The sequence below is a fragment of the Pezoporus occidentalis genome, unplaced genomic scaffold (genome assembly GCF_034315485.1).
Source record: "Pezoporus occidentalis ecotype Australia unplaced genomic scaffold, CSIRO_AGI_Poc_V1 ctg94, whole genome shotgun sequence".
NCBI classification, from domain to species: domain Eukaryota; kingdom Metazoa; phylum Chordata; class Aves; order Psittaciformes; family Psittacidae; genus Pezoporus; species Pezoporus occidentalis.
The window spans coordinates 758,347-786,165 of NW_026916304.1; the positions used below are offsets into that span (position 1 = coordinate 758,347).

Sequence of the window (27,819 nt, forward strand, 5' to 3'; positions counted from 1 at the left end):
TCTTTGTGGTTGAATACAATTCAGGGTAAAGGATTAGTAATAACTACTAACATTTTGCTGGTGTGGTCCTGGGGGGTTGGCATCATTCTCTCCCATTTTTAACTGTAACTTTGGTAAATGACCAATTCCAGCTCTTATTGCATCCCTCCTAAAAGTTGTAGGAAGCTAATGGTTTAGCTCTCCACCCACACCTCAGTTCTTAAATGTTCAGTGTTTACCTGAGGAAGTGAGGATGAAGTAAGATGTCTACAAGCCCCTACCAGGTTAGGGTTAACCCTGACCCTAGTAGGGGCTCAGCTGAATAGTATGTGTCCAATTCTGCTCTTGCAACCACGATTCCCACTCTGCATCTCCCTCTACTTCTTTTTCCCCCTCTGCTCAAAATGCAGGCTTCTGAAACCTGGACAGTCAAACCCTAGAAAACCTCTCCCGGTAGGCTGTGAACCAAGGCTTTTCAGACTTCCAAGTTCACCACATTTGGGTACGTTTTAAAGCCAAACCAAACTTCAAACCATGAACAAAACATGCAAAAATCTGAAAGCTTCACAAGGATATTAGTGTAAGAACTGCCTTTTGTGCATGTTTTATCTTCCTTTCAGGGGCAAAACCATGCACATTCTCCTCACTGAAGTCATGGGATGTACCTGCATCAGAATTCTACACAGCAGAGGTATCAGGCGCGGATAATTCCAAACTAAATTCTATCAAATCTATAGGTTGCAGAACACAGGCTCTCAGAAGAGAAGATGCTAAAACTGTAGGTGGCACTACCAGAATGTCTGCCCTGTTCTGTGATTCTACAATGCAGTGAGGTTTGTATGCTGAAACCGCGAATTGAAATGTGTTTATCTCTCATGTCCTTCAAAATCATTATTGGTATACGCAGTACTTACTGGCTTGTGATCTGAAAGATATCTACAGGGCACTGAAATGGAACCCAGTCCGAGCGCTTTTGGGAAAGTCTTTGTTTTCATCTTGTTCCTTGTCAAATACATAATGCATTTTTGTTCTCAGCAAAACCAAGCGTTTTGTATATTCTCAGCTTCTCCCTTTTTTTTTCTGCTTTCAGCACTAAATATTTAAACACATTCAACCTACAAAATCTCCAGCTCGTAATCTCCTCCTTGTGTCTTCCCCCCGAGGTGTAACCAGCAAAGTGGCAGTGCAGGATGACTGAAGAGACATGAAAGAGATTGCGGTTACAGTCCTACCTGCCCACAGGCCAGGCCCATGCCTCTCTCCCCCATACCATGAGGACATGATAAATTTAACTCCAGTGCATCTGCGCCAGCAACCTATGAAACATGCAAAAGGAGAACAAACGCAGAATTAACTCCCAGTAATGTATCTTTTCCTGCAGCATTTACTATTCGTGTGGTATGGATTTCTCTAGACTGGATGTATTGTTTGTTGCAGAGAGAAAGCCTGAACAAGAAATGGTACAAAAATGGACATGACAAAGAAAATTAAAGTAAAAAAAAAAAAAGAAAAAAAGAAAAAGAGACACGGAGATGGTTCTGGAAAATGTTACAAAATGAAATGCAATTCCAGGGCCTTGGGCAGAACTGAGAATGAGGTTGGGGAGTGAATGTTACGCAGGTGCTCCTGAGCTCTCAAGACCTGTGACTCAGTAGTACATTTCTTCTTTCTCAGTTAGCGAATTTTAGTCTCTTAATTTCCTGCAGGCACCAGTAGCATGCCATAGCTTTTGGCATGAAGTATTTTTGTTTCTGAAGTCAAACAAGAGAGTATAGCATTATGCTGTAGTATCACATTATAGTATTTTTACTACTGTATAATAAAAAGTCTATCCAAACATATGATTCATGCTAATTTCTGTTCAGCACCCTCTGTTTGTTACAGTTGTAAGGATGAGGGTCCCAAAGACAGCACCCAAACACACTCCTCTTCCTCCCTGTTGAACTGCTCCAGCCTGAGACTCTCTCGTTGCCTTCCACGTGGCTGTAACTAGCATTTTGTGGTTTGCATTTGCATTTTGGTTCTTGCTTATTGAACTGAAGTAACTTTGCCTGCTGTGTGGCCATGGTTCAGCAGCTTCCTGAGTGCGTGAGCAGGGCAGAAGCCATCCATCACCTTCAGGAATGCTCCACATACTGGCCAGCTCTGCAAGATGGTGCTGTCGGCCTCTGTGACAAGCTGACCTTTAGTATGAATAGGTCACCCTCCTGCTGAGAGGCTCTGCGGTACCTTCTGGGGTTGCTGCTCTTTGGAAAGCCACAGATCAAACCTACCTCCTAGGTAGGATCCTATGCATGTGATTAAATATCACTGCTCCGAGCAGAGCATCCCAAACAAGTGCGCTGCTCACCACAGAGCAAAGACTTAACAACTACTTTGCTGAAGAAAGTTCTATCGAGTAGCTTACACACTATGGAGTGCATTTAAATAACTACTTATTTTCTAAAGAGGCAACATAAATACGAAGCCAGATTGGAAATCTCTGTCTTCAAGTTGGATAGTGGTACCTCTGTGTTCAAAACAGAGGAGCACATGGCACAATAAAGCCATTCATCTTAGTCAGGTTAAAAGCAGTACTGCTCTTGTCAAGCACCGATTCCACAAAAGATTTCATGGTCAATTAAGTAAATACAGGTATAAAATGGACTAGTGCTGAAGATCACCAAGCTAATTACTGATAATGTTTCACTTTGCTTCCCTAAGTCCCCAAAGTGATTTTTTTTCCCCTCATCAGTTTAAAATGCCAATAAAATGCCCAAAGTCTTCCCACATCGCCACAGAAGGGCTTAGGACACTGTGAAGAAAGGAACAACGATGCCCAAACATGCACGCTCATATGAAAACACAGACTCAAAATACCCACACACATATCTACACATGTATTAAATACAATCCCACAGCTTAGAAAACATTTAAAGCTAAAGCTGGAATAATGATAAAAGAATCTTCGTCTTTGCTTGTATTTGTTAAAACCTTTCTTTATTCATCTGAAACTAAGCTTAGTATTTCCTCTAGACACTTCATGTGGGAAAGAAACCCCATTTTAAAACAACAACTTTGCATTACATTCAGATATAGACACCTTTCTGAATGAAATTATCGCAGTCTTAATCAACTATTTCTTAGACTATTCCCTATGGACACAGGGACATGTTTTTAAATAGGTTTTTGCCTTCAAATTGAATTGAAATTTCAGGGGCATAGTCTGTTTGCATTTGTGTAAGATTGGATTTATATTATAGGATGCCTGCTGACTGCTATTACATATGCTGGTTTTCTCTCCTATCATTTTCGAAAGTCTATATTAAAACTAGAATAGCATTAAATGAGCCTTTTATACTTTAAATATTCAAGAGTTTTATATTCAGGGTTTCTTCTGGCGCTGTCAACCTCCTGTGCCTGTAGGCAAGGTAAGATCAAGTTTGGCTCTCAAAGGTAGAATTAAATTTTATCAGGGCATCCGTCATAATATACAGCTGGCTTAAAATGCAAATAAAAAGTACATAGATTCAAAGACTAAAGGCTTTGCAGGTACTGCTTCAAAATCCAAGGGACCATTTCTCTGTAACAAGTTGCTTTTATATTTACATTTCCATCACTTTAATGAAAGCACAGAAGAAACAAATGAGAACGGACATGCTTTAAATGCTCCTTTTTCACTTGGATCCTTTTTTCTGTCAAGAAATTTTTTAAATTCCTTACTGCAGCTCTTGGTTTTAAGGGAAATAAAAAGAAAAGATGCAGGCATACATTTAGGAAACCATTACCTGAGCCATTTTTGAAAGTTCAGTCCAGTCCTCCTTGCTGTAGCTGCACATGATACTGGCAATCAGGATCTGAAAAGAAGATATAGGCAATCATTTTAAGCCATGTTACTGTTGTAATCTAGTACTTTACTGTGACTCCAGATATTAACTACCCTTACCTGCATACGTGAACTGTATACTGCTAGAATGTATAGTGAAATGCAGCTGTGTATAATTCACTAGGGATGAGAAATAGCATACAAAATCATCTGGTTTGTCACTGGTTTTTAAGTCATTAAGGAAAACCAGCGGGTCTAGTCAGACGCAGAGAGAACTTTGCATTCTTTGTCATGTTTGAAGGAAGAACAAGGGCTGTCCTAGACACAGAGCCCACAGAATGCCAAAATTTCATGCTTCTGAGGCCAATGTAATGAAGTTTTTCACTATTTCTACAATGCCAGAAGTACTTGGGGCTCTTAAGGGTAGGCAGGACACAGTGCAAGAGTTCACAGTCTGATGTGGCAGCATACAAATGTCATAGTCCGGGTGACTTCAGGAAGCCAGGACACACCAACACCAGCCCCCTGGAATGTCATCTGTGCAAGTGAAGGACAGTGATGTAGGATGTGGGGGAAATCTGAGAGGACTGTCAGAATGGCAGAGGGAAATTCCAGTTTTTGTTTTTCCATTTCCTGTTTATGGTCCCACTTTCCCAAGAGCTGTTTCCGTGTATTGCCTTTCTCCTCACTGCAGTGAGCATCTCTGAGGTCCAGGTTCTGCCTCTGATATCTTCACTGAGGTACAGGGTTTTAGGTAAAATAAGTTCTAATAGTATCTGTCTGGGAGAGCAGCAAGACACACAGCTTTCCAGTTCCATACACCGCTATTTACTGTTAAACCAATTGTCGTGGTTTAAACCCAGTCAGGTAGCTTGTTCACTCACTCCCAGTGAGTGGTGCCGAGCTGACAACAATCGAGGTCCGTGTCCGTCTCCCCCCCCTGCCTCCCCGCACCGGGGCTCTCCCCTTCCCCGCTCCCGGAGGAACGGGGAGGAGGATCGAGAGAGTGCAACTCCTACGGGTTGAGACAAAAACAGTCCAGCAACAAATCACCACCGCTACTATCAGCTACAACAATGATAAGGGAAAATAACAAGGGAAGAGAATACGATACCACCGGCCAAGAGAAACGAACTCCACCCGGAAGCCCCTGTCCTTCCGGGTAACTCCCAGTTACCCCTCACCCCGGGCATGACGTGCTGTGGTATGGAATACCTCACCGGCTAGCCCGGGTCAGGCGCCCCATCTCTGCTTCCTCACAGCCTCCCCTCCTCCCTGGCAGAGCATGAGCCTCACAGAGTCCTTGGTCAGGGTAAACATCACTTAGCAACAACCGAGAACATCGGCTTCACCAACACTGTTCTCAAACTGGAAGTCAAAACACAGCACTGTACCAGTTAACACAAAGGAAAAACATGACTGCTACTGCGGAACCCAGGACATTATCCACCCCTTATTCCATACCATTCACGTCGTGCTCAGATCCCACATTTTTCAATACACCATCGCTCTCCCACATATATACATCCATATACATACAGACCAAGAGGAAAAATCATTTTCTTAGTGCATGGACCAATCCCTATAATGCTGCCGAGTCCATTCGGTCCATGATGTTCAAAGTTCATTCTCTGTTGGGATGATGGCTGGAGGGAAGTCAGGGCCAGTCGCTTGTGACCTGGAGACATCTAGTTGATGGGCTATAAAAGCATTACACAGCAGGCAACAGCATACAATTGAGTTCACTGGCTGTTTTCCCCTAAAATCAAATCCCCTTGAGGTATACATCGGACTTCCCCATCTTCCCGCATTACCCACCAAGTATATCCAGGTCCCTGAGCAAAAGCAATCCCACGAGTGGGTTTGCCTTTACCTGAAGCAGGAATTACCCAGACTGTCTTTCCCAGCAAATTCTTCATATGCACCACGGGAACTTTGTCCCCCTCTACAATATGTAACAGTTCTGACTGGGCTGGGCCAGCCCTGTTGGCAGATCCTCTGGTGTTGACCAACCAGGTGGCCTTTGGTAAGTGTGTATCCCAATGCTTGAAAGTTCCCCCACCCATCGCTCTCAGTGTAGTTTTTAACAGCCCATTGTACCGTTCGATTTTCCCAGAGGCTGGTGCATGGTAGGGGATGTGATATACCCACTCAATGCCATGCTCTTTGGCCCAAATATCTATAAGGTTATTCCGGAAATGAGTCCCATTGTCTGACTCAATTCTCTCTGGGGTGCCGTGTCGCCACAAAATTTGTTTCTCAAGGCCCAGGATGGTGTTCCGGGCAGTGGCATGGGGCACGGCGTATGTTTCCAGCCACCCGGTGGTTGCTTCCACCATGGTAAGCACATGGCGCTTGCCTTGGCGGGTTGGTGGCAGTGTGATATAGTCAATCTGCCAGGCCTCCCCATATTTATACTTCAACCATCGTCCTCCATACCAAAGAGGCTTTAACCGCTTGGCTTGTTTAATTGCAGCACATGTTTCACACTCATGAATAACCTGGGCAATAGTGTCCATTGTTAAGTCCACCCCTCGGTCACGGGCCCATCTATATGTTGCATCTCTGCCCTGATGGCCTGAAGTGTCATGGGCCCACCGGGCCAAAAATAATTCACCTTTACGTTGCCAATCTAAGTCCATCTGAGCCACTTCAATCTTAGCCGCTTTATCCACTTGTTGGTTGTTCTGGTGTTCCTCAGTGGCCCGACTCTTGGGTACATGGGCATCTACATGACGTACCTTCACCACCAGGTTCTGCACCCTGGCAGCAATATCTTTCCACAGTGCAGCAGCCCAGATGGGTTTACCTCTGCGTTGCCAGTTGCTCTGCTTCCACTGCTTCAACCACCCCCACAGGGCATTTGCCACCATCCATGAGTCAGTATAGAGATAAAGTACTGGCCACTTTTCTCGTTCAGCAATGTCCAGGGCCAGCTGGATGGCTTTCACCTCGGCAAACTGACTCGATTCACCCTCTCCGTCAGCAGTTTCTGCAACTTGTCGTCCAGGACTCCATACAGCTGCCTTCCATCTCCGATGTTTTCCCACAATACGGCAAGAGCCATCAGTAAACAAGGCATACTGCTTTTCACTTTCTGACAGTTTATTATATGGTGGGGCCTCTTCAGCGCGCATCACCTCCTCCTCTGGTGACATTCCGAAATCTTTGCCCTCTGGCCAGTCCATGATGACTTCTAGAATGCCTGGACGACTGGGATTTCCTATTCGAGTTCGTTGTGTAATTAGTGCAGCCCATTTACTCCATGTAGCATCGGTTGCATGATGTGTAGAGGAGACCCTGCCTTTGAACATCCAGCCCAGCACGGGCAGCCGGGGTGCCAGAAGGAGCTGTGCTTCAGTGCCAATCACTTCCGAAGCAGCTCGAACCCCTTCATAGGCTGCCAGTATTTCTTTCTCAGTTGGGGTATAGCTGGCCTCAGATCCTTTATATCCCCGACTCCAAAAGCCGAGGGGTCGACCTCGAGTCTCCCCTGGAGCTTTCTGCCAGAGGCTCCAGGTAGGACCGTTCTCCCCAGCTGCAGTGTACAGTACATTTTTTACATCTGGTCCGGTCCGGACTGGTCCAAGGGCTACTGCATGAACTATCTCGCGTTTAATTTGCTCAAAGGCTTGTTGCTGCTCAGGGCCCCATTTAAAATCATTCTTCTTCCGGGTCACATGATAGAGAGGGCTTACAATCGAACTGTAATTTGGGATGTGCATTCTCCAGAACCCCACTGCACCCAAGAAAGCTTGCGTTTCTTTCTTATTAGTTGGCGGAGACATTGCTGTTATCTTGTTGATCACATCTGTGGGGATCTGTCTACGTCCATCTTGCCATTTTATTCCCAAAAATTGAATCTCCTGTGCAGGTCCCTTGACCTTACTCCGTTTTATGGCAAAACCGGCTTTCAGCAGGATTTGGATTATTTTCCTCCCTTTCTCAAAGACTTCTTCCGCTGTATCGCCCCACACAATAATGTCATCAATGTATTGCAGGTGTTCTGGAGCTTGCCCCTGTTCCAGTGCAGTCTGGATCAGTCCATGGCAGATGGTAGGGCTGTGTTTCCACCCCTGGGGCAGTCGGTTCCAAGTGAACTGGACACCCCTCCAAGTAAAAGCAAACTGTGGCCTGCACTCTGCTGCCAAAGGGATTGAGAAAAATGCATTGGCAATATCAATCGTGGCATACCACTTGGCTGCCTTTGACTCTAGTTCATACTGAAGTTCTAGCATGTCCGGTACGGCAGCACTCAATGGTGGTGTGACTTCATTCAGGCCACGATAGTCTACTGTTAGTCTCCATTCTCCATTAGACTTTCGCACTGGCCATATGGGGCTATTGAAGGGTGAGCGGGTCCTGCTGATCACCCCCTGACTCTCCAGTCTACGGATCAGCTGATGGATGGGAATCAGGGAGTCTCGGTTGGTGCGATATTGCCGCCGGTGCACTGTTGTGGTCGCAATTGGCACTTGTTGTTCTTCAACTTTCAGCAACCCCACAGCAGAGGGATCTTCTGAGAGACCAGGCAAGGTGGACAGCTGCTCAATTTCCTCAGTCTCCAAAGCAGCAATACCAAAAGCCCACCGGTACCCTTTTGGGTCTTTGAAGTACCCTCTCTTGAGGTAGTCTATGCCGAGAATGCATGGAGCCTCTGGACCAGTCACAATAGGGTGCTTTTGCCATTCCCTCCCAGTCAGGCTGATTTCAGCCTCCAGCACAGTCAACTCTTGGGATCCTCCTGTTACTCCAGAAATATAGATGGGTTCCACCCCTTGACAGCTTGATGGCATCAGGGTACACTGTGCACCGGTATCTACTAGAGCCTTATACTTCTGTGGGACTGATGTGCCAGGCCATCTGATCCACACAGTCCAGTAAATCCGATTGTCCCCTACCTCCACCTGGCTGGAGGCAGGGCCCCTCTAACAGTCGTCACAGCATTGGACACTTAAGTCGTGTTGAAAGGGATTATTCTTCTTTATCACAGGAGCTGGAGTAAAATCAGCTCTTCCACTCCATCTGGGAAACTGATCACCAGAGACTGAAGCCGTAGCTCTCATGGGACGATCAGTCTTGGCCCTTGCTCCCCTCTTCAGTTCACTCACCCGTTCCTCCAAAGCTGAAGTAGGTTTTCCATCCCACTTTGTCATGTCTTCTCCGTGATCCAGCAGGTAAAACCATAGGGTACCCCGTGGCGTATACCTCCTGTATCTCCTCTCTTGAACAATAGGACGCCTTTTGTTAATAGCTGAGACGTGTGTTGGTACACGTGAGGAGCCGGATAAATCAGATAGATTGTCCTTCAATTGTTCGATGTCCTGGGACAGTTTTTTCACAGCTGAGATGATGGAAGGGGTGAGATTGTCTTCGAACTCTCGGAGTTTATGAACCATTTCATCCACTGTTAGTGGTACTATGTCATTCCAGGTTACTGTTGCCAATGAATGGGCATATGATGACGGTGCATTCCGTGTAAGTTTTCGCCACATGGGTCGTGTACATTCAACTTCATCTGGATCTATAGGTGTATCCCCGTTATTCGGCTTGATGTGATAGATCATCTCTACGATGGCCGATTCCCTCAGAGACTGGATGCCTTTGTCTATAGTATTCCACTTGGCCGAACGACTCGTAACATCGTCCTTGTACGGAAACCTTTCTTTCACAGCTGCCAAGAGCCTCCTCCAAAGGCTGAGGGACTTTTTCTCTCTTGCAATTGCTTTGTCAATTCCCCCTTCTCTAGCAAGTGATCCCAGCTGCTTGGCTTCTGTACCTTCTAGTTCGTGACCATCAGCCCCATTGTCCCAGCATCGGAGTAACCAGGTGATGATGTGCTCCCCTGGTTGACGGGTAAAATCTTTTCGCATATTCCGCAGCTCGGTTGAGGTCCGAGGTCGAGAAGTTACCTCTTCTTCTTCTTCTTCGTCATGTGATGATGACTCCTGATCAGATTCTGGACCGGGTGGTGAATTCATTGGTTCTTCATCTCGCTTCACCCTTTTTGCCTCCTTTTTGCTTGTTCTCTTGCGTACAGGGGCAACTGATATTGGTACGAATTGGTCCTCTGGTTTGGCTGCAGTGATTATCACTGTGGTTTGAGTAGCAACTGTACTTGTTACTGGGGGTGGTGTAGCTACTGTGCTTGGAGCTGGGGTAACCGCGCTGTCTGTTGCAGTTGAAGTTTGAGCAGCTGCTGTACTTGCCACTGGGACAGCTGTGCTGTTCATTGCAGCCAAAGTTTGAGTAGCGACTGTTGCTTTGCCCTCAGATCCGCCAACATTCTTTTCCTTTTGAAGGTGCTGGATAGTGTTGAACAAGGCCCTGTAAGCATAGGCCAAGCCCCAGCACGTTGCCATGATTTGTCCATCTCTGGTATGGCCAGAATGACCACACACCTCATTTAAGTGTTTTACTAATTCTTCTGGATTTTGCAGTTGTTCAGTAGTGAAATTCCAAAGTACTGGAGGGGCCCACTGACCTAGATACTTGCCCATACTATCCCACACACCCTGCCACTCATGGCTGTCCAGCCTCAGGGAAAATCTCTCGGTCCTCCTACATCGTCGTTTGACCCCAGACAAGACCCAAACCTGAATCTGCTTAACTCTTGAAATCAGTAGTGGGTAAAACACACTCTGTATGCGTGTTAGCATGGTGATTCCCATCACCATCAGCAAACAAGTCTCAACAGCATTAAAAGGCCATTCAAAAAATTCAAAACTCTCAAATGTAAAGGGTCTGGGGGGACGACTAGGAGGGTAAAAGGATGTCTCCTTCCCAGGTTGAGCACCTGAGAAGGAGAAAAAAGATGTGTAATTGCTAAGCACCTCCATCATATACCTCCCAAAGTATAAAGGTGGTGACCACACTGGGAACATAAGCCAGATCAATTTCATGATCAATGATTCTATTGTATTACAAGTCATTACCATAAAGTACAATGGGATAAAAACCTTAGCCCAAGCCCCATACTTGAAAAACACTAATACAGCAAGTACCGGATGGACGTAAGATATCATATACTGAAACTGTGAGATCAAGAGGAACAACCTTGAGAGCCAATAAATCAGCATTGTGACGAGTGACTATCAATCCAGTCAGATCTGTTCTTATCTCAACCCTTCGTGCCCCACGTTGGGCGCCAAAAAGAACTGTCGTGGTTTAAACCCAGTCAGGTAGCTTGTTCACTCACTCCCAGTGAGTGGTGCCGAGCTGACAACAATCGAGGTCCGTGTCCGTCTCCCCCCCCTGCCTCCCCGCACCGGGGCTCTCCCCTTCCCCGCTCCCGGAGGAACGGGGAGGAGGATCGAGAGAGTGCAACTCCTACGGGTTGAGACAAAAACAGTCCAGCAACAAATCACCACCGCTACTATCAGCTACAACAATGATAAGGGAAAATAACAAGGGAAGAGAATACGATACCACCGGCCAAGAGAAACGAACTCCACCCGGAAGCCCCTGTCCTTCCGGGTAACTCCCAGTTACCCCTCACCCCGGGCATGACGTGCTGTGGTATGGAATACCTCACCGGCTAGCCCGGGTCAGGCGCCCCATCTCTGCTTCCTCACAGCCTCCCCTCCTCCCTGGCAGAGCATGAGCCTCACAGAGTCCTTGGTCAGGGTAAACATCACTTAGCAACAACCGAGAACATCGGCTTCACCAACACTGTTCTCAAACTGGAAGTCAAAACACAGCACTGTACCAGTTAACACAAAGGAAAAACATGACTGCTACTGCGGAACCCAGGACACCAATGTTAACTACTCCTCCAGTCAATGTCCAGTTCAATGCCAATCCTATTTAAGACTACACAAAATCACATGAAAAGTATGAAGGTTTCACATGTAAGTCTGATTCACAGGCAGGATGAAACTCGGATTTAATCTTTTCACTTTCCAAACATGTTTTACTGTTGGCATTAATAGCTGGGATGAGCTTAATCTGTCACTCCCAGGCAGTGCAACACTTCTTTTGATCTTTCCCGTAACGCCGTAAACTCCTAAACTATACCCATAACAAGAGCTGGATATTCAGTATCTTTAGAAGAGAGGTTTTACAGTATAAAGAGGCAGGCAGCTATGGAGACAATGGCATGTGGTGAGGTTACAACCTATTAATTTAGGATGACAATCCCACTTTTCATCATCATTATTTCCATTGTTTCTATTGCTTTGCTCTGATAAATCTCTACCTATCAGTCTACCACCCACCTACTTGCAGACTACCCACCCATCCACCCTCCTGGCTGATGTTTGCAAGGTGGGAGTCTATGGAGAGAAGAAAGCAGTTGATGAAGTGTCTGCCTTGCCTGTAGGTGCTTATTTGTGTGCAGACTGAACTTCTCATTGGATGCACACAACCATTACTGGCCATGCTTTTATTGCGCTCCTGACAGAGGGAAAAACTCTCCCTCCTATGCCATAGGATTTTTTCTCTTGTGAAAAACCTTATATAGCTCCACAGGTCAGATGTTTATAAAGCAGAATCTGCTCTATTTGAATCCTCAAGACAAATGGAGCATTCTGGAAACAACGAGAAATCTCTTTTAAAAGCCTCTAATATTTTTACATCATGAAAACTCAGTTTAAGGACGTTTACATGAGAGAAACTAGAGTAAGAAATCAGTTAAAATATGCACTCGCTGGAAGTCAGCTACAAACCGTATCGTGTCAAATTCACATTTCCTATAAACCAAGTACAGCAAAGCAACTCAGACACTGACAACACGAGAGGGGTTTTCACAGTTGCAGCCACAATCCAAAATACATCAGAAACGCACCCGAGTCAGCTTGAACACAAACCGTATGCTGCATCAGGCAAAGCTGGAAGACAACAAGGGTGGTTGACTGTATTCACAAGGAGCTGAGTCAGGTCATATCAAGCGTTCTTAATGCAATGTGAAGGTTCTGTTGGGGATGTGCAGAAGAGGAGGAACAAGAGCTGTGATGTTTCAAAGAGCTGTTAATGAAGACAATGTGTTTCTTTAATATTGATTAGTTCTAGCATTCACGTTGAAAATGAAGCGCATACTTTTGATAGGAGCGGTGGTTTACAAAAATAACTGCAAGCAAAGAATGCCATTTCTGCCAGGACCATTCACAGGAAACCCAGGATCTCTCAGGGAATAATGCAACCTTAAAAATAGCAGGGATTTCATTCGCCTTTTTCCCCCAGTGCTCTCTTAGAACTTGAAATTAAACTTCATTCCTAGGTGGAAACAGATCCTCCAGCACTCGACGTTAACAAAACTGTCCTGCCTCAAGTGACTCTTCTTCTCCAAAATGCCTTTGCAGCCTTTTCATCTGGAACCAGTACCCATGACAAAACCAGTACCCATGACATCATTATTGGCTGGATTTAGGGGCACTGTTATGTTTGAGGTTTGACTCTACTCCTAAAATCACACACAGAATATTATCTCCTATTGCCTAGAAAGAGAAAAGCAAGTGTAACAAGTGATAAAAATCACAGGTTTTTATGGGAAAGTAATAAACAGCAATTGTCTCACACTTCAGCTTCTCATCCCCTTCTCACCATTTTAACGTTAGTTTTATTCATTTATGACATTTTTGGTGCCTATGATGCCACGCACATCACTACCACCCCTACACACAGCCCCAGGCAGCTGGTATCTCACACAAGTCCGTAAGTCCAGTGTATGGCCCAACCCAGGAGCATTCCCTGAAGGCAGATCCATTCTCTTGATGTGCAGTGACAGCCTGACATGAGTTTAATTACAGTTGTTTGAAGCACAAGTGCGAGGCCACACCACGCTGGCCCAGCTCACAAAAGCCAGCTACTGACAGATCTTACAATAGAGCTGCTGCTGAAGTGTAGTAAGTGGTAAATGAAGGTTGACTAAAGTGTAGCTTTGTCGTATGTTGAGTGAGGTGAGCCCGTGCATGGCTGAAGCACAGTGGGATCCCTGGCCCGTTCCTTATCCCAGATCAGAGGCATAGCTGGCACATGCTTTTCCCTCTTCTTCATCATCCAAACTGCTATTTTGCCTATTGTCAGGAGATCCTGCCCACTCCTCCCTGCATCAAGGAGCACACTGGCCCTGCAGACACTGCTTCCTCCCCAGCAGTGACGGATGTCACTAGACGGGGTCTTTGTGCCCTGACATTACACGAGGAGATAGACAATCCCTCCAAATGCCTCTAAAGGAACAAATGCCTGTTTGTAACATCAGACACAGTTCTGCACACCGGATTTTCTCCATCATTCATGGAAATACGAGGTCTACAATAAAACTTTTCTGTCTGTTGGATGGAAGGGAGATGGAAAAGGGAGGGGGTATACGGTACCATTTAGGACATGATTATAAGGTAACTATTATGGTAGCTAAAGCACCTAGTAAAAAGCTACCTTTCACACAATTCTGGAACTAACGCATTAGTAGTTGTTCTGTTTAAAAGGACACTGACAAGGTACTTCTCATAATCCTTAACATACTTTTTCTCCCTGTTTATAATAATCCTCTGGAAGCTTAAACTCGAATCTATTTCCCTTGCGAATGGCTTGGGCTTTTTTCCTCTTCCTTTATTTCTATGTAGATGCCTCATAAATGCAGTAGCATTAAAAGAAGTAAAAAGGATGAGGCTTGCCACCGTGTATGTTTTAAACTGATCTTTCTTCCCTAACACATGGAGTGCACCGTAAGAGGTTGCAAAACAAAGAGAAGGAAGACAAAAATCACCAGGCTGACTCTGGGTCAGACAAACCTGCGAACATCTATTTAAAGCCAGACAGCAGTAAAACTCTAGGTAGACAATTACCGTTTGTCCTGTACTGCTCCTCAGGGATTAAGGGAGTTTCAGCACACTCAAAGAGCCTGAAAAAAAATCTCAGGGGGCTGGGTTGAAACATGAACACTGTCAATCCCTGCAGAACTTCCCAATGCGTGCAATGGAATCGCAATCCTCTACACAACCATCTTTAGTTTGGTCATCTAACACAGGCCGTAGCCCGTGATCTGTTCCTAACCTATCCTTCCCAGTCTGGGCCTAATCTCCCTGCACTCAGGGAATTCAGCCACCCATCTAATGTCTGCCTGTCCCTTCTCATTGCTGCACTAGGCTTGAGGACAGCTCTGCACCAAGTGTCCATAGATGCTCCATTCAGACACTGCTGCTGCCCTCAACCTGCACCCCCTTCTGATTCCCAGTCACTTGCAAAAATCCCCAAGGTTTTATTTCTGACGTGCAGAAATAGAAAGAGATCCTTAAAAAAGCCTCTTTAAGACCCAGCTCCCCCGAGAGCTCTGTAATCAAGAGGAGCTTTCCAGAAGGCTGAAGGACTGGTTTTGTAACAGCTACCTGTTTGGGAAGCAGAGGTATGGAAAAGGAGTATTGCTGTGGATAGAGGCAGTGCGGAAGACTACATTAAGATCCAGCTTTCAAATACCCACAAGATTATTCTTGATTAATCTAAACTTCAGAAGGTATTTGCACTGGGGTCAGGCAGACCTCCAGCTTTCTTTAAAGACATGTTTCTTCTCAAACAGCACAGGAGAGCCTTGCTACAGAACCTGCTTAGTCTGAGCAAACTAGTTCTTTAAGCAAAATTCCTCAGGAAGCATTCAGTAAGAAAAAGCTTGGCATTGCAGATAGAGTTTTTCTAAAACAATGGCAAAAATAGCATGTTTAGTTCATCACTTACCAGTGGAAAAGACACCTACATAAGCACAGCAGGACAGAACTTCTTGGCAGCTGAATCACTGTTTCACAGCATTAAGGTCCTCTGTCTGTCTGAAGGAGGGGTATGCATGCTCAGTTCTGACCCATGCCATCTTTCACCCGCACACTGCAACAAACCAACACACTCGGGGCATTTCGTGAAAGTCCTGCACACACGGAGCTACAAGAGCATGTGGTCCACCAGACCTGCACTATTAGCCCGCCTCTGTACCCCTGTCTCTTGCACAATGTCAGGTTCAGGACAAGTATTGGCTATCATAGATTTAGCCAGGTTGGAAAAACCCTTTAAGCTCATCCAGCCCAACCCTTACCCCAGCACTGCCAAGGCCACCACTAACCCACAGCACTGAGGCCTCGTCTCCACGGTGTGTGAACACTTGCAGGGACGGTGACTCCAGCCCTGCCCTGGGCAGCCTGTTCCAATGCCTGAGCACCCTGTGGGGAAGGAATTGTTCCTCAGCTCCATCTAAACCTGCCCTGGTGCAGCTTGAGGCCGTTTCCTCTTGTCCACATTTTGTCAGAAGAAAGATTCTTGGAGGCTCACTGCCACTTTGTGTCTCTTTCCCTGTCTTTTCCCAATGGCCGCTGGCTGGTGAAAGGATCATCCTCAAAACCACCCACCTGCAATTACAGCCATACAGAACATTTCTAGCACCCACCTCACAAGATACAGAGTTCAACTGCAGCAAATATTCTATACTGCATGTTTAAACGTGCAATACTGAAAAACAAGGGGAGCACCAAGATTTACTGGTGGCAAAAGAACCCTCTAGAAAGCAGCCCGAGTTTGATGCCTTGCAGACCCAACCAGGTTTCTCTTTCTCTGTACTTTCTGATTTGTCGCAGAGCTGAAATAAAAAGAAGTTTCTTATTAAAAGCTACCTAGAACATCAAATCCCCTGCAATAAGAAAGTTAACAACTGTAAACCCTGTCATGTCTCTGAGAAGCAGAGGAATTATCTTGTTATCAATTTAATAATGGAACATTGAAGTAAATGATGCCATCCACTGACACCGTCTCTCCTGGGAAATTCATGTTGGTAGAAACTGTCAATCTAGATGGATATGGACATATGAAACATTGTACCTTCAGTCCATAAATCTATCCTTTCTCTGCTGCCTTAATAAAAAGATTCTGCATGATGATAAAGACAAAGCAATGTAGAATGCCTTGACACTGCTGACCTATAATTCTGCTTCTCGTCTCTCTTTTCAGGGAGTAGAGAGTAAATAATTTAACAAGCTCTAACCAGCCATTGTTTTCCTCCTTAGCTTGCACTTAGAATACATTCAAGGTAATTTGAGTAAGTGAAAATAAGACAAGTAGGGGATATTAGCATGATTCTTATTTAGCTGTCTGTCTTATTAAGCAAATCTTCTCCATAAAGCTCTATCCTTATCTTGTTGCTTTGTATTGCAAGCTCCAGTTGTTTTTCAGAGTGAAGTGGAAGTGAGATGTAACAGATTGACACAAACCCAGGCCAAACACCACCAGCATGCAAATAAGTCTCAAAAAGCTGAAGATGGGGGTTTGAAAACATCACCATTTGCTCACCCTACCAGATCAGCACAAGCAGGACATGACAAAGATCTTCTTCTCAGCCTAAACGGAGACACTTCTTTTCAAAGACAGTTATTTTCATAGGATGACTCTACTCCTATCAGTGAGTTTCTTTGATGGGCGCCTGTGAGTACCCTGGGCTATAGCTCCAAATGAAAGCCAAGAGTTGTTAGGATCTAACACCCTCAGACAAATAAAAACCAAGGGTTATGAACAAATCCATTGCTTTGAAAGATAACAAAATGCTGTGGCTTTGATGGGAGCACAGACCTAAAGAGACTGCTCTTTAGGACTGGCTGCACCCATACAAAAACAAGAGAGCAGCATGGTGGAGTAACTACTCCTGTGCCATGTGAGACTCGGCATTCTATCAGCCACTCTCAGGGCAGGAGTTAAGCTACCACGACCTTACCCTGCTTGTACACGTAAATGTGAAGGCACAGATCATTCACATGGCATGTGGGGATAAATGAAAAGCTAACTTTCCATTCAAACATTTAATAAGGGTCCTACCAACCTGGAATGTGACTGAAAGCAAACTGAAGGGACAGAAACAAATGGAGACTTTCTGGTGCACATGTAGCTCCCACACTCCAGGACACTTTAATTAAGATGGGGTAACTCCTGAAGAGTGAAAGAGACTTGGAATGCGAGTTCCTCAAAACAGACGTTTAATGGAAGAAAATACAGCCCCTGTACGAAACGCTTCAGAGAAACTCAAGTATTTTACATTTACATTCTATGACAGACTGTTGAAAATCTCAGCCCTTCAGGTAAACTCTTCAAATGCCATTGAAAAATCCCCATGCAGCTGAAGCCTTCTCTGGGAATTTGATAGAATCTTTGGGATTTTATTTTGCATAGGAAACCTAGTCCTATTTTGCATAGGAAATCTAGATCCTACCCTAGTTCAACCTTTAGTCTCTTTGGTAATGCCGGAAAACAAATCCATGGGTGAATGGAAATTTGCATTACTGAAAGGAGCAGAGTGGAGGTAACAAATGCTGCATCCAAGAGAAGAGTGCAGGCAGACACCCATTTTCAGCAGTATTCCTTGCAAACAATACCTGCAAGTCCTTGTGGATCTGCCATGCCCCTGCTGTAGCTCTGCACTTTCCACACTGATTTAATATAAAGAAAAAGCAGAGGAGGCCAATACAATATTGCAGAAGCTAATAGAAAAAAGGATATATCTAATTCTACACTATTTCAGACACATGCTATGACCTGTAGCAAAGGCTTTACACCAGGGTGCTGACACATTATTGATTCTTCAGACCACATATGGAAAACAAAGCTGGTGAGAGGCAACACAGATTTGTGGATATGTTTTTTTTCCCCCCTCTACCTTTAGAAATGTTTCTATCATCAAATTATGTGCCCAGAAATACCCACAGTCCTTTTAACACACCTTGCTAATTGTTATTGTCCATCCTCACAATAGGAAACTATGCTCAAGTGATGTAGGCTGCTCCTACAGAGGGAATGAGCAACCACTGACTGAAGGGAACCCGAAGTTCTCTTTTCCAGCCCCTGACTGCTTCTGGATACACGTAGATATATTTCCCCTATTACAGCTATTATAATAGCTGCTTAACTTGGGAGAAAACAAATTCAGTAGAAAAATAAAGAGACAAAATGAACCCTGAGGAACTTTGTTTCCAACTCCTGCATTCAGTCTGCTCACAATTCCCCAGTCAAACCTGTCTCTCTGCATCCCTGAGAAGCCCAGCCTCTCTTCCCTTCTCCATCACCCCCAGGGCTTCTTTTAATTCACTTCCTTGCATTCGAAGGCTCAAGAAAACTCCAGGTACCGGTGCTGGATGAGGAGGAAAATGTAGCTCAGAGATGAGAGACAGAAAACGCTCCCTTTTACATGTTAGAGCCCTGTGATCTGCATCATCATGTGACATTGCTGGTGCCAAAGCAATGCTTGGGAGGATTTTGTCAGCCTGGTTGCAGCCTCCACAACTCACCCACTCTCTTCTGCTTGTAGTGATGGACTGAAATCACTTCTAATTTACCTGATTTTGCACAAACAGCTCTTAGGGTGAGGTTGTGCTGATCGATGAGGGGATGTTCATTAGGAAGCTGTGTGGGCTATAAGGCTTCTCCTTCCCTCAGAAAATTATCTAAGGGCTTTAAACACCAGCTGCACGTGGGTGAGACCTCTCAGTCCCTTCATGCTATTCCACCCTGCCTGGTCTACGTATGGGACTCCACAGAAAAGAGAGCTTCCTCACACTGCAAAACCTGCCTGCTCCATGGGACAGATTCACCTCATCACAGGGCTGGAAAAAAGGGATCTTTACAATGACCAGTGGGATCCATTCCCACTTGAACTTCACTGAGGAAAGGAACTCTTACAGGAAGTCTTTCTGGGATATTTTCCTGCTGGAAAGCATGGAGGAAAGGATGGTAGAAAGCTCCAGCGCACACAGTAATGTAATAATAACTGTTCTATCTATTGATCTTCATTTTCTTGTGATACCTTTGCCTGTCTCCTCCAGACACTAGAATGATTCTTGTGAAGAGCACTTGAGTTTCCACTTCTCTGGGCATCCTCTCTAAATCCACCTCATTTTCTCTGACTGTTCTGATTTTGTAACCAATTTACCTCGAACAGGAGGCTGGACTAGCTCACCTCACCTCCTGAGGCTCCTGCCAACCTCGGGTTATCTATGAACCACCCCCCTGCACACATACACATGATCAACAAGTACTTGTGTCTCATTCTCTTCATACTCTTGCACCAAGCAGAGAGCCACCTATCTTTAACAATTCTAACATTAAGCCTATTGAGCCTTTCCCAGACACACGAACCTGCTGCAGTGTGGTATTTGTTTAAACCTGGCTTTTACCTCTGGATTTGCCTTTTCTTCTCTGATGCAATCTGCAAGCTACCGTGTTTGCTCCCTTTCATCACTGTCTCCACTGTTCCCTCCTTGCAGGGCCAGTGGGTTGATTTTTCTTCCTTGTTACCCTTTTTACTTCAGGTTTTGCTCTCCCCCTTCACTGTACTAAATCAAACAGTCTTTGGGTCTACTTCTTTGGCCCCTACCTAAGCTCATACAGCTCGGCTTTGTAATCAGACTCAGTTGTTACCAAGGGCCAGCTCAGACCCATAGCCTAGCAGCAGAGCCATCCCCACAACCACAGCCTTCCATCCACCTCCCTCACAGACAACACACCAACCTCAGACTGCAGCAAACACCAGATGCCCTCACATACGTGCATTGATTCCTACCCAGCTTTCACCTCTCCACATGAGTAAGAGCCCTCCTGACCTGGTAGAAGATCTCGTTAGGCCCATGTTAACGGGAGCCACAGGCTGATTTAACAATAAACCTGTAGCAGCAGTAGCATTTCTTATGGTAAATGAATTCTTACTGCACTTTTCAAATGATTAGCAATAAATGGGCACTCAAAAGAACCTTGCTAGTAATATCTTTCAGGACTTTTTCAAAGGGAAAAAAGAGAAGTTGAGAAGGTGAGGCGAGCCAGAAACATTCTCCATGGAAAAAATGTCTCATATACAACTATTTCTACAGTGAAAATTATTCAAATAGTCCCTCAGCAAAGAAAGAAACTCCACTTTTTGTCAGGCACAGAACTTTTCAAGGAGAGAAGATGACACTTCATGCTTCCCACTGAACTCGGTCTCTTCCTATATCCTTCCTATTATCCCGTTATCTCCCAGCTAGCCCATAAATTCCGTGAACAACAGTGCCACTCTGCACAGAGCCTCATGATGGCAGGTCTTAAGTGCTCCCATCTGAGAGATGATCAGAAAATCTCATGAGTGGGCAGCTTTGCTTTTTATACATGCAGACATTATAATTTACTTAAGCAGTAGCTGTTATGGCTGATGACCCAAGTAGCTTTTTGGCTATGCTCCAGCTGCAAAGAAGATGCAAAATGAAGGGCTGGAAGTTGGCAGCTACCTTCTGACTAATCTTTCCTCCTCAACTGCCAGTTCCACCCACCCCTTCATCTTTTAGGCAAGCTTATGTGAAGATGCTGAGGAACTGAAAGAGGCCTTACTATTTTCACTAAATATTTGGATGTTTAATAAGATGGTTCCCTAACTTGTGCAGCCTGCTGCTATGGGATTGGACACTTCAACATTGAAATGCATGGAAGAGTCAATAGGATTACAGTTTAATTCAAATGAAAGCACTGTTAAGACCAATTGCCATGTAATGGTGCAGAGATTTTATCTGTGACTCAGCGGTGAGGATGTGTGGTCCCCAAAAGATAAAGTGAAAATACATCACGTGAAATGCGGATGCCTCTGGCAGAAGGAGTCCTCCTAGGAACCAGTGGGGTGCTGACAGCACAACATTAAGAGGATGCAAATGTGACTTACATCCATTTTTAATGCTCCCTCTTTACCTTGAGATACACAAACTACTCATAAGTAAGAATGAGAGACCTCATAGCAGCTTCCAGTACCTGAAGGGGGCCTATAAGGATCCTGGGGACGGACTCTTCATTAGGGATTGCAGTGATAGGACAAGGGGTGATGGTTTCAAAGTGAAACAGGGGAAATTTAGATTGTATACAAGGAGGAAGTTCTTTACTGTAAGGGTGGTGAGGCACTGGAATGGGTTGCCCAGGGAAGTTGTGAATGCTCCATCCCTGGCGGTGTTCAAGGCCAGGTTGGACAGAGCCTTGGGTGAGATGGTTTAGTGTGAGGTGTCCCTGCCCATGGCAGGGGGTTGGAACTTGATGATCTTAAGGTCCTTTCCAACCCTAACTATTCTGTGATTCTAATTTGGGGTACCTACAGGATACACATAAGCTCTACACACCTGAGCTGTGGTTAACCTAAAGGAAACATTCTGCAAGTGTATTCAGATTTGAATCTGGAGGTGTACCTGGCATAAATGGCTAGGTGGCCACAAATGGTGTGCTGAGAAGTCTATCAGGTTCTTACCCTGAAATTTAGGAATACAGCTTTAACATATATATTTTTTCCATACCTTAAGACCTTAACTAGCTGTTATGTATAGACAGAACCAATCGACATCAGTACAAATTTACAGCAAAATGTTAAAGGAATTAAAAGAAAATGAAACTTATATAAAATATATATGAGGAGCCCTGCACATATTAAAAAAAAAAAACATGGGAAAGATATGAAAATAAAGCAGCGAAAAAGCATTTTTCCTTGGAGTTGTGAGCCACGGAGCTGCAGCGGCAGGAAACAGGAGAGAAAACTACTCTATTGGTTTCTTAGAGTTTCCCTTTAACGTAAATGGCTCCTAACAAAGGATGTCTGTAGGTCTCCTGGAAAGAAGCCTTTAAAATATTCTTTGGGTTTAAGTGTTCAGTAAATAAGTGCTTCCTGTCATGTTTTTCCTTCCACAATGTAAAGGACGTACCATCTCCACTACAGATGACAGCACAAGGCTTAGACAGACAAACAAGCTACTGCTGATTTATGAGTTGTTGGGCAATCGGCTGCTTCAGTGCTCTCTCAAAACCCCAGAACATACTAAATAAGCCCAAAATTAAAGATATTCATAGGAAGATGAATTAGCTTGTATTTGCTGCACTTACAAATACGCACATGGATAGTTACCACGCTGACACACAGTCATTTGCTATCCCGTGTTAATTTATTGGGATGTCTGTGTTCACATAACAATATAGCAGACTAATACTATATGAAGAGGGAAATAGAGGATGCTGCTCTTTGGGTCCTGCTGGCCACCTGATTGCACACGTTTAGCAGTTGCTACTTAACATCAATAGCAAGTACAGTTCAGTAGTTTCAAACAGGCCATTAAAATATAAAGGCAGGGTGAACTAAGATCTAGGGCATGGAAATACAACAGACACAAGGAGTTTGGTGAGGACAACTATGGAAAAGTTTATGATCCTAATTCTTAACCTCAATGTGCATAAAAAGGTCAGAATCAGTGCTGAGGGAATAGATGAAGATCAGTTCAGAGCCCACTAGGACTTCTGCTAATCTACATGTTCCTCTCAGTGGATGAGGGAAAAAAATCCAACATCTTGGAACACTTCATCCCTACATTTCACTCTGAATTTGAGATCTTTCCATAGCCCCCCTCCCCAGGAAGCACAGGAGGCTGGGATACAGTCCAGCTGCTGTCAATCACACTGAAGAGCTGGCTCCAATGGTGAGAGATTCCAGCATGTGCCTTTCTTGTCTAAGCTAGAACATGCCTGCACAGAGCCAGCTCTCCTACTATCTACACAGCTCAGATCAGTAAACTCTTTACTTGCTCCTGAACAAAAATAAACAGTTTGATGGTGTAACTGCATCTACACGAGGGTGCCGCCAGGACAGCAGTTAGACGCAGTTGTATTTTTAGTATTCCTAGCCTACATAAGTATGTGAGCAAGACTTTTAAATATAGACCCAGCCTTCATGTTTTTCTTCATTAGAGCTCTAGCAGAATGCCTCCCATGTAAACCACATCAAGAAAGCAAGCGCAGAATATGGGCTACAGGAACAGCATATCCTTACTACTTTGACCAAGTATAAATTTGCTTTATTCTTCTTATGATTATAATATACATTTCATAAGAGAGGAAAAAAGCAGGATTATCTACATCAGATACACTCGGTGCCTCATGAAAGACTAACACCACATCCCAGCCAGCACAAATGAATGTCAAAGCTATTGTGCATTTGAAAAGATCAGATTTTGTAATTTACCCAATTGCCCAAGACAAACATGATGAAAACCTGGGGGGAGAGGTATTTGGGGGGTACCCATTCTGCACATGCAATACTAAGGCCAGCGAGATTTTGTCATTCTGACAAAGTTCAGGTTCTCATTTTGGTGCATCATTGATTGCTCCTCACTCTTAAATTTTGCCCTTTGGGGGTTACTTCTTCAACACTGCCACAAGGTCGTTTTCTTCCCATCCAATGGCATCTCCGACATCCTACTATTAAAGCAATAAGTACCCAGTAAAGGGCATTTCCCAGGGAGTAATGACTGGCTGGGAGGAGTTGATGGCCCAAGGCACTGCTGAGGGCCATTAACCCTGGCTGGTTATTAACGGCCTTGCACCAAGGTTGTTATTGCTATTTTAAGCACATATTTGGGGGGTGAAATGGACATCTTAGTGTACAGATTACTTTTAACACACGATGCCACTTCTTTCGTTGCAGTTTACAGAGGCCATTTCTAGGAAGAAGGAATGCTCTGCCTGATACCCAGCTGGATTTCATGGACCATTTCGCAGCGCTCCATTGTGCACACAGGAACTTACCAGACTGAGAAAACAGTCAGGTATTTGAAGAGCTCTTTGCTTTGCTCTCTAAATAACAGTCTGCACAGAAAAATAAAAGGGAATCCAAACCTTAATGAGACGGATGAGCAAAAACACGCACCTCTTCATGTCACTGTCAGCACTTACATTCCAGAAATCTCCTTTTAATCACCCTGTCTTTCTGTTCAGCGCATTTCCTTTGCCGATGCTCCTGCTTAATGACCATTCCCGTCTCTCTTCAAGAAAGGAGTTTTTAGCCGAAGCACATCCTGAACCAGCTTCAGCTGATGCTGGCCATTAAGGAGTTTGTCTTTCTCAATACTGGGTCATTTTCTAGGAGACAGTTGGTGAAGTATTTCAGAAACTGCTTTTATTTTCTCCTGGTTCTTACCCTAAGGCTAAAGTTTTAAAGGCACCTTCCTCGTTCTCACAAAGCAGTGAAAATTGCTCTTTTCTTGCAGGGATCAATAACTCACTCTTCAAATCAAAAGGGTATTCTTAGCGTATGTACAAATAGTCCTCTGCCTTACTGAGCTGCCTACTATTTGTCAAACCTTAGCTGTGAAAGTAAAACAAACTGAGTAAGTCATGGCTTTGGAACATGCATAGGAAGAAAGCACAGTTCGACACCACACAGGTTTCTCCACAAAGCAGTACTTTCCAAGTGCAAAGCATAAAAGATCTTCTCACATTTCTCCTCAAGGTCCTAATTTCTCATCGCAAACAGCTGGATCATAGACTGAGGGTAAAAAAAATCTTGCTGCATTTACTACGTGGCTCTATTTGCAATTACAAATCGCAGTTTCCAGCAAAAGAAATGTGCTTTCTTAAAATGAACTTCCCTCAGCCTGATGGCTGGAGTGTGTTAAAACCCCAGAAGTTAACCTTGGGGCAGTTGGGTCCAACCAATATGGTGTCCTGCACCATCATTTGAACATGCATGATCAGACATTGTCTCTCACAGAGTTTATTGTTTCTGTGTGCAGGATCACCTGGAAATACACTGGCATTGTGATGGGTTTTGCTGTCTTCTCTCCTCCTTCCCCAGAAATTCTGTATTGGTAAGCTTTATTTCAATGCTATTCAGCATTAAGCTGAGATTTTCATAGTGCTCTCTCCTGCAATCCTAGTTTAGTTAGCTTACATTCAATCACTGTATACATAAACTTAGTACTGTTTTATCCCATGTGCATACTTACATTTATCTGCCTTTAATTTTACCTGGCAATTCATTGGCCAGTCAGTCAGTAATACAAGACCCTTCACAACCCTTTATAATCAGCTCTCATCTTTATCCCCCTGCAATAGTTAGCATTCCCAGCAAAGTTTACATTCTTGAAATTCTCTCTTTTCCAGATTGTTAATAAGCATTTGAAACAGCACAAAACACAGCAGAAACCCCCAGGGAATTTTACTTGAGCTCTCTATCCACTGTGAACATGGATTCTTTCTTCCTTAGCATCACTCCCTATGTTTAACTAGCTACTTATTCATGGGGTTTCTTCCCTCAAGTCTTAGGGAACTTAACTTTGTTTCAAAGTAAGACCCTACCAAATGCTTTCAGAAACCCAAGCTCAATTTATCACCTGAGATTCTCTTGATGTCGCCAAAGAACACCTTTTTTGAAGGCAGAGCATACTGCAGAATGGGTTTCTTTACTGTTTTTAGGATGTAAAGTCTGGTTTAGGGGTGGTGAGGCACTGGAATGGGTTGCCCAGGGAAGTTGTGAATGCTTCATCCCTGGCGGTGCTCAAGGCCAGGCTGGACAGAGCCTTGGGTGACATGGTTTAGTGTGAGGTGTCCCTGCCCATGGCAGGGGGGTTGGAACTGGATGAGCTTAAGGTCCTTTCCAACCCAAACTATCCTATGATTCTATGATTCTATGTCTGCCACTGAGCACGTACCAGCTCTCTGTTACTTTCCAAGCCTCCAGCAGAGCCGCTGTAGCCCCCACAACTATAAGACATGCTGATGCTAAGATTTTCCTGTGTTTTCTCTCTTTTTTCCCCACTATCACCTAATCCTCCAGAAATGCCAACCTACAGCACCAGACTTTGTAGCTCACTCCCACCATCTATCTCTATTCTTCAAGTCGTATGAGGCTTGAGCGTTTTTTTATGCCTTGTGGAAAAGACTTTCCCATAACGTTTTTCCTGACAAGAAAACATGATCTCAAAGACTCAACACATCAGCGTTTCTGTTATTGGCACCTGTCTGTGCTCACTTACTTCTGCACATAGAAACTGCTGTGCCTACATGAACGGGCGGGCACTTCTGGTGTAAATCAGAGCCCTGCTTGAATTCCTCCTTACATGTGCCCACAGGAGGAAAATGTGTCCTGTTAACTCATGAAGAACTGAACCAATGCCAGGAGCGATGAGGACACCCTGAGGGTATGGGACAGCAGAAGCTCCCCTGGAATATGCAGAGTCGCATTGTTAATGTGGCTGCTCTTCCTCCATGTCAGCTCCGTTCTCTTTCCTAGGAGGCATCTTTCTGTTTTCCATCCTCCCACTTCCTTGTAGTGAAGGATGAGAAGAACAAGGGAAGGTGTTCATACGCTCCCTGCCTCATAGCCTTTTCCCTTCTACTCATCACAGTAGTCACTGGAAATTGAGGAGTCTTGGCCACTCCACACTACCTAGGACCAAGTGTATAGTTCCTGGGCAAGGTAACCAGTATGAGTGCCTTTTTCCAACCTCATCCTCCCTCTTCTGCTAGGATTTCCTCTGATGTTAAGGGACTAGGCCTGCTGCCAGTTTTCTGTAGTGAAAGGGATCTTTTCCATATGGTGAATTTAACAACTGCTGTGTGGGTTTCTTCACCTCCTACCAAGCATCCATGATGGCTGGCTTTGGGAAGTTTAAGCTGCAGCAATAACAACTTCTGGAGTTTTTTAATGTGATTTGTAGATCTGAAATTCAGATAAAGGAAGCCAGGTAGCTGTTCTGCACTACTGGGCACTTCCATATCCCAGCTTGGGGCTCCCTTCCCTTATGCTCTGTCCTTTTCAGTTCATGTGGAAAAGCATCTGGGCATTCAGGAAGGGTCCTCTGATAGGCCTGAGAATGCATGGTGTGTGCCCTCCCCATGCCCCATCCCCACAGTATACTGGTTGCAAGTGAGGTCCACATGGGCGCAGCCATACCTGGTTGTTTAGAAATGGTTTATTCCAAGTTTCTAGGTGGTGTGACTTGTCAGGATGTCTGTGACATCACATGGATGGAGAGACACCTCAGTAGGTATTTGGAGTACAAAGTAGTATTTCCTTGTGATGGAAAGGCAAAGCTATCTATACTAGACCAAGGAAGAGATGGTGCTTATGATGCTGACACTCTGATCTTCACTTCTGAACATGACTCCTGCAAAGATGAAGATGAGGGTTCTGCTTTGCACCTCACTGAATTACCTGTATTACAAATGCTATTCCAAATCCCCATGCCTTTCGAATTTGAAACCCAAATGGTAAACCTGCTATAACCTGAATCAAGTCAGTGACTGGCATCTGGAAA

The 27,819-nt window shown here is 44.6% G+C and overlaps 1 protein-coding gene across 2 annotated transcripts in view; it reads right to left on the reverse strand.

The window, feature by feature from the left end:
* Nucleotides 1-27,819, reverse strand: part of DPYD (dihydropyrimidine dehydrogenase) — a 357,309-nt gene that overhangs the window by 103,424 nt on the left and 226,066 nt on the right. For both annotated transcript variants that reach the window (XM_062606149.1, XM_062606148.1), the window contains exons 15-16: nt 3,747-3,815; nt 1,212-1,295 (exon numbers count right to left, since the gene is read on the reverse strand). In XM_062606149.1, coding sequence (XP_062462133.1) covers nt 1,212-1,295; nt 3,747-3,815 — 153 coding nt within the window. The remainder of the gene's footprint in view (nt 1-1,211; nt 1,296-3,746; nt 3,816-27,819) is intronic.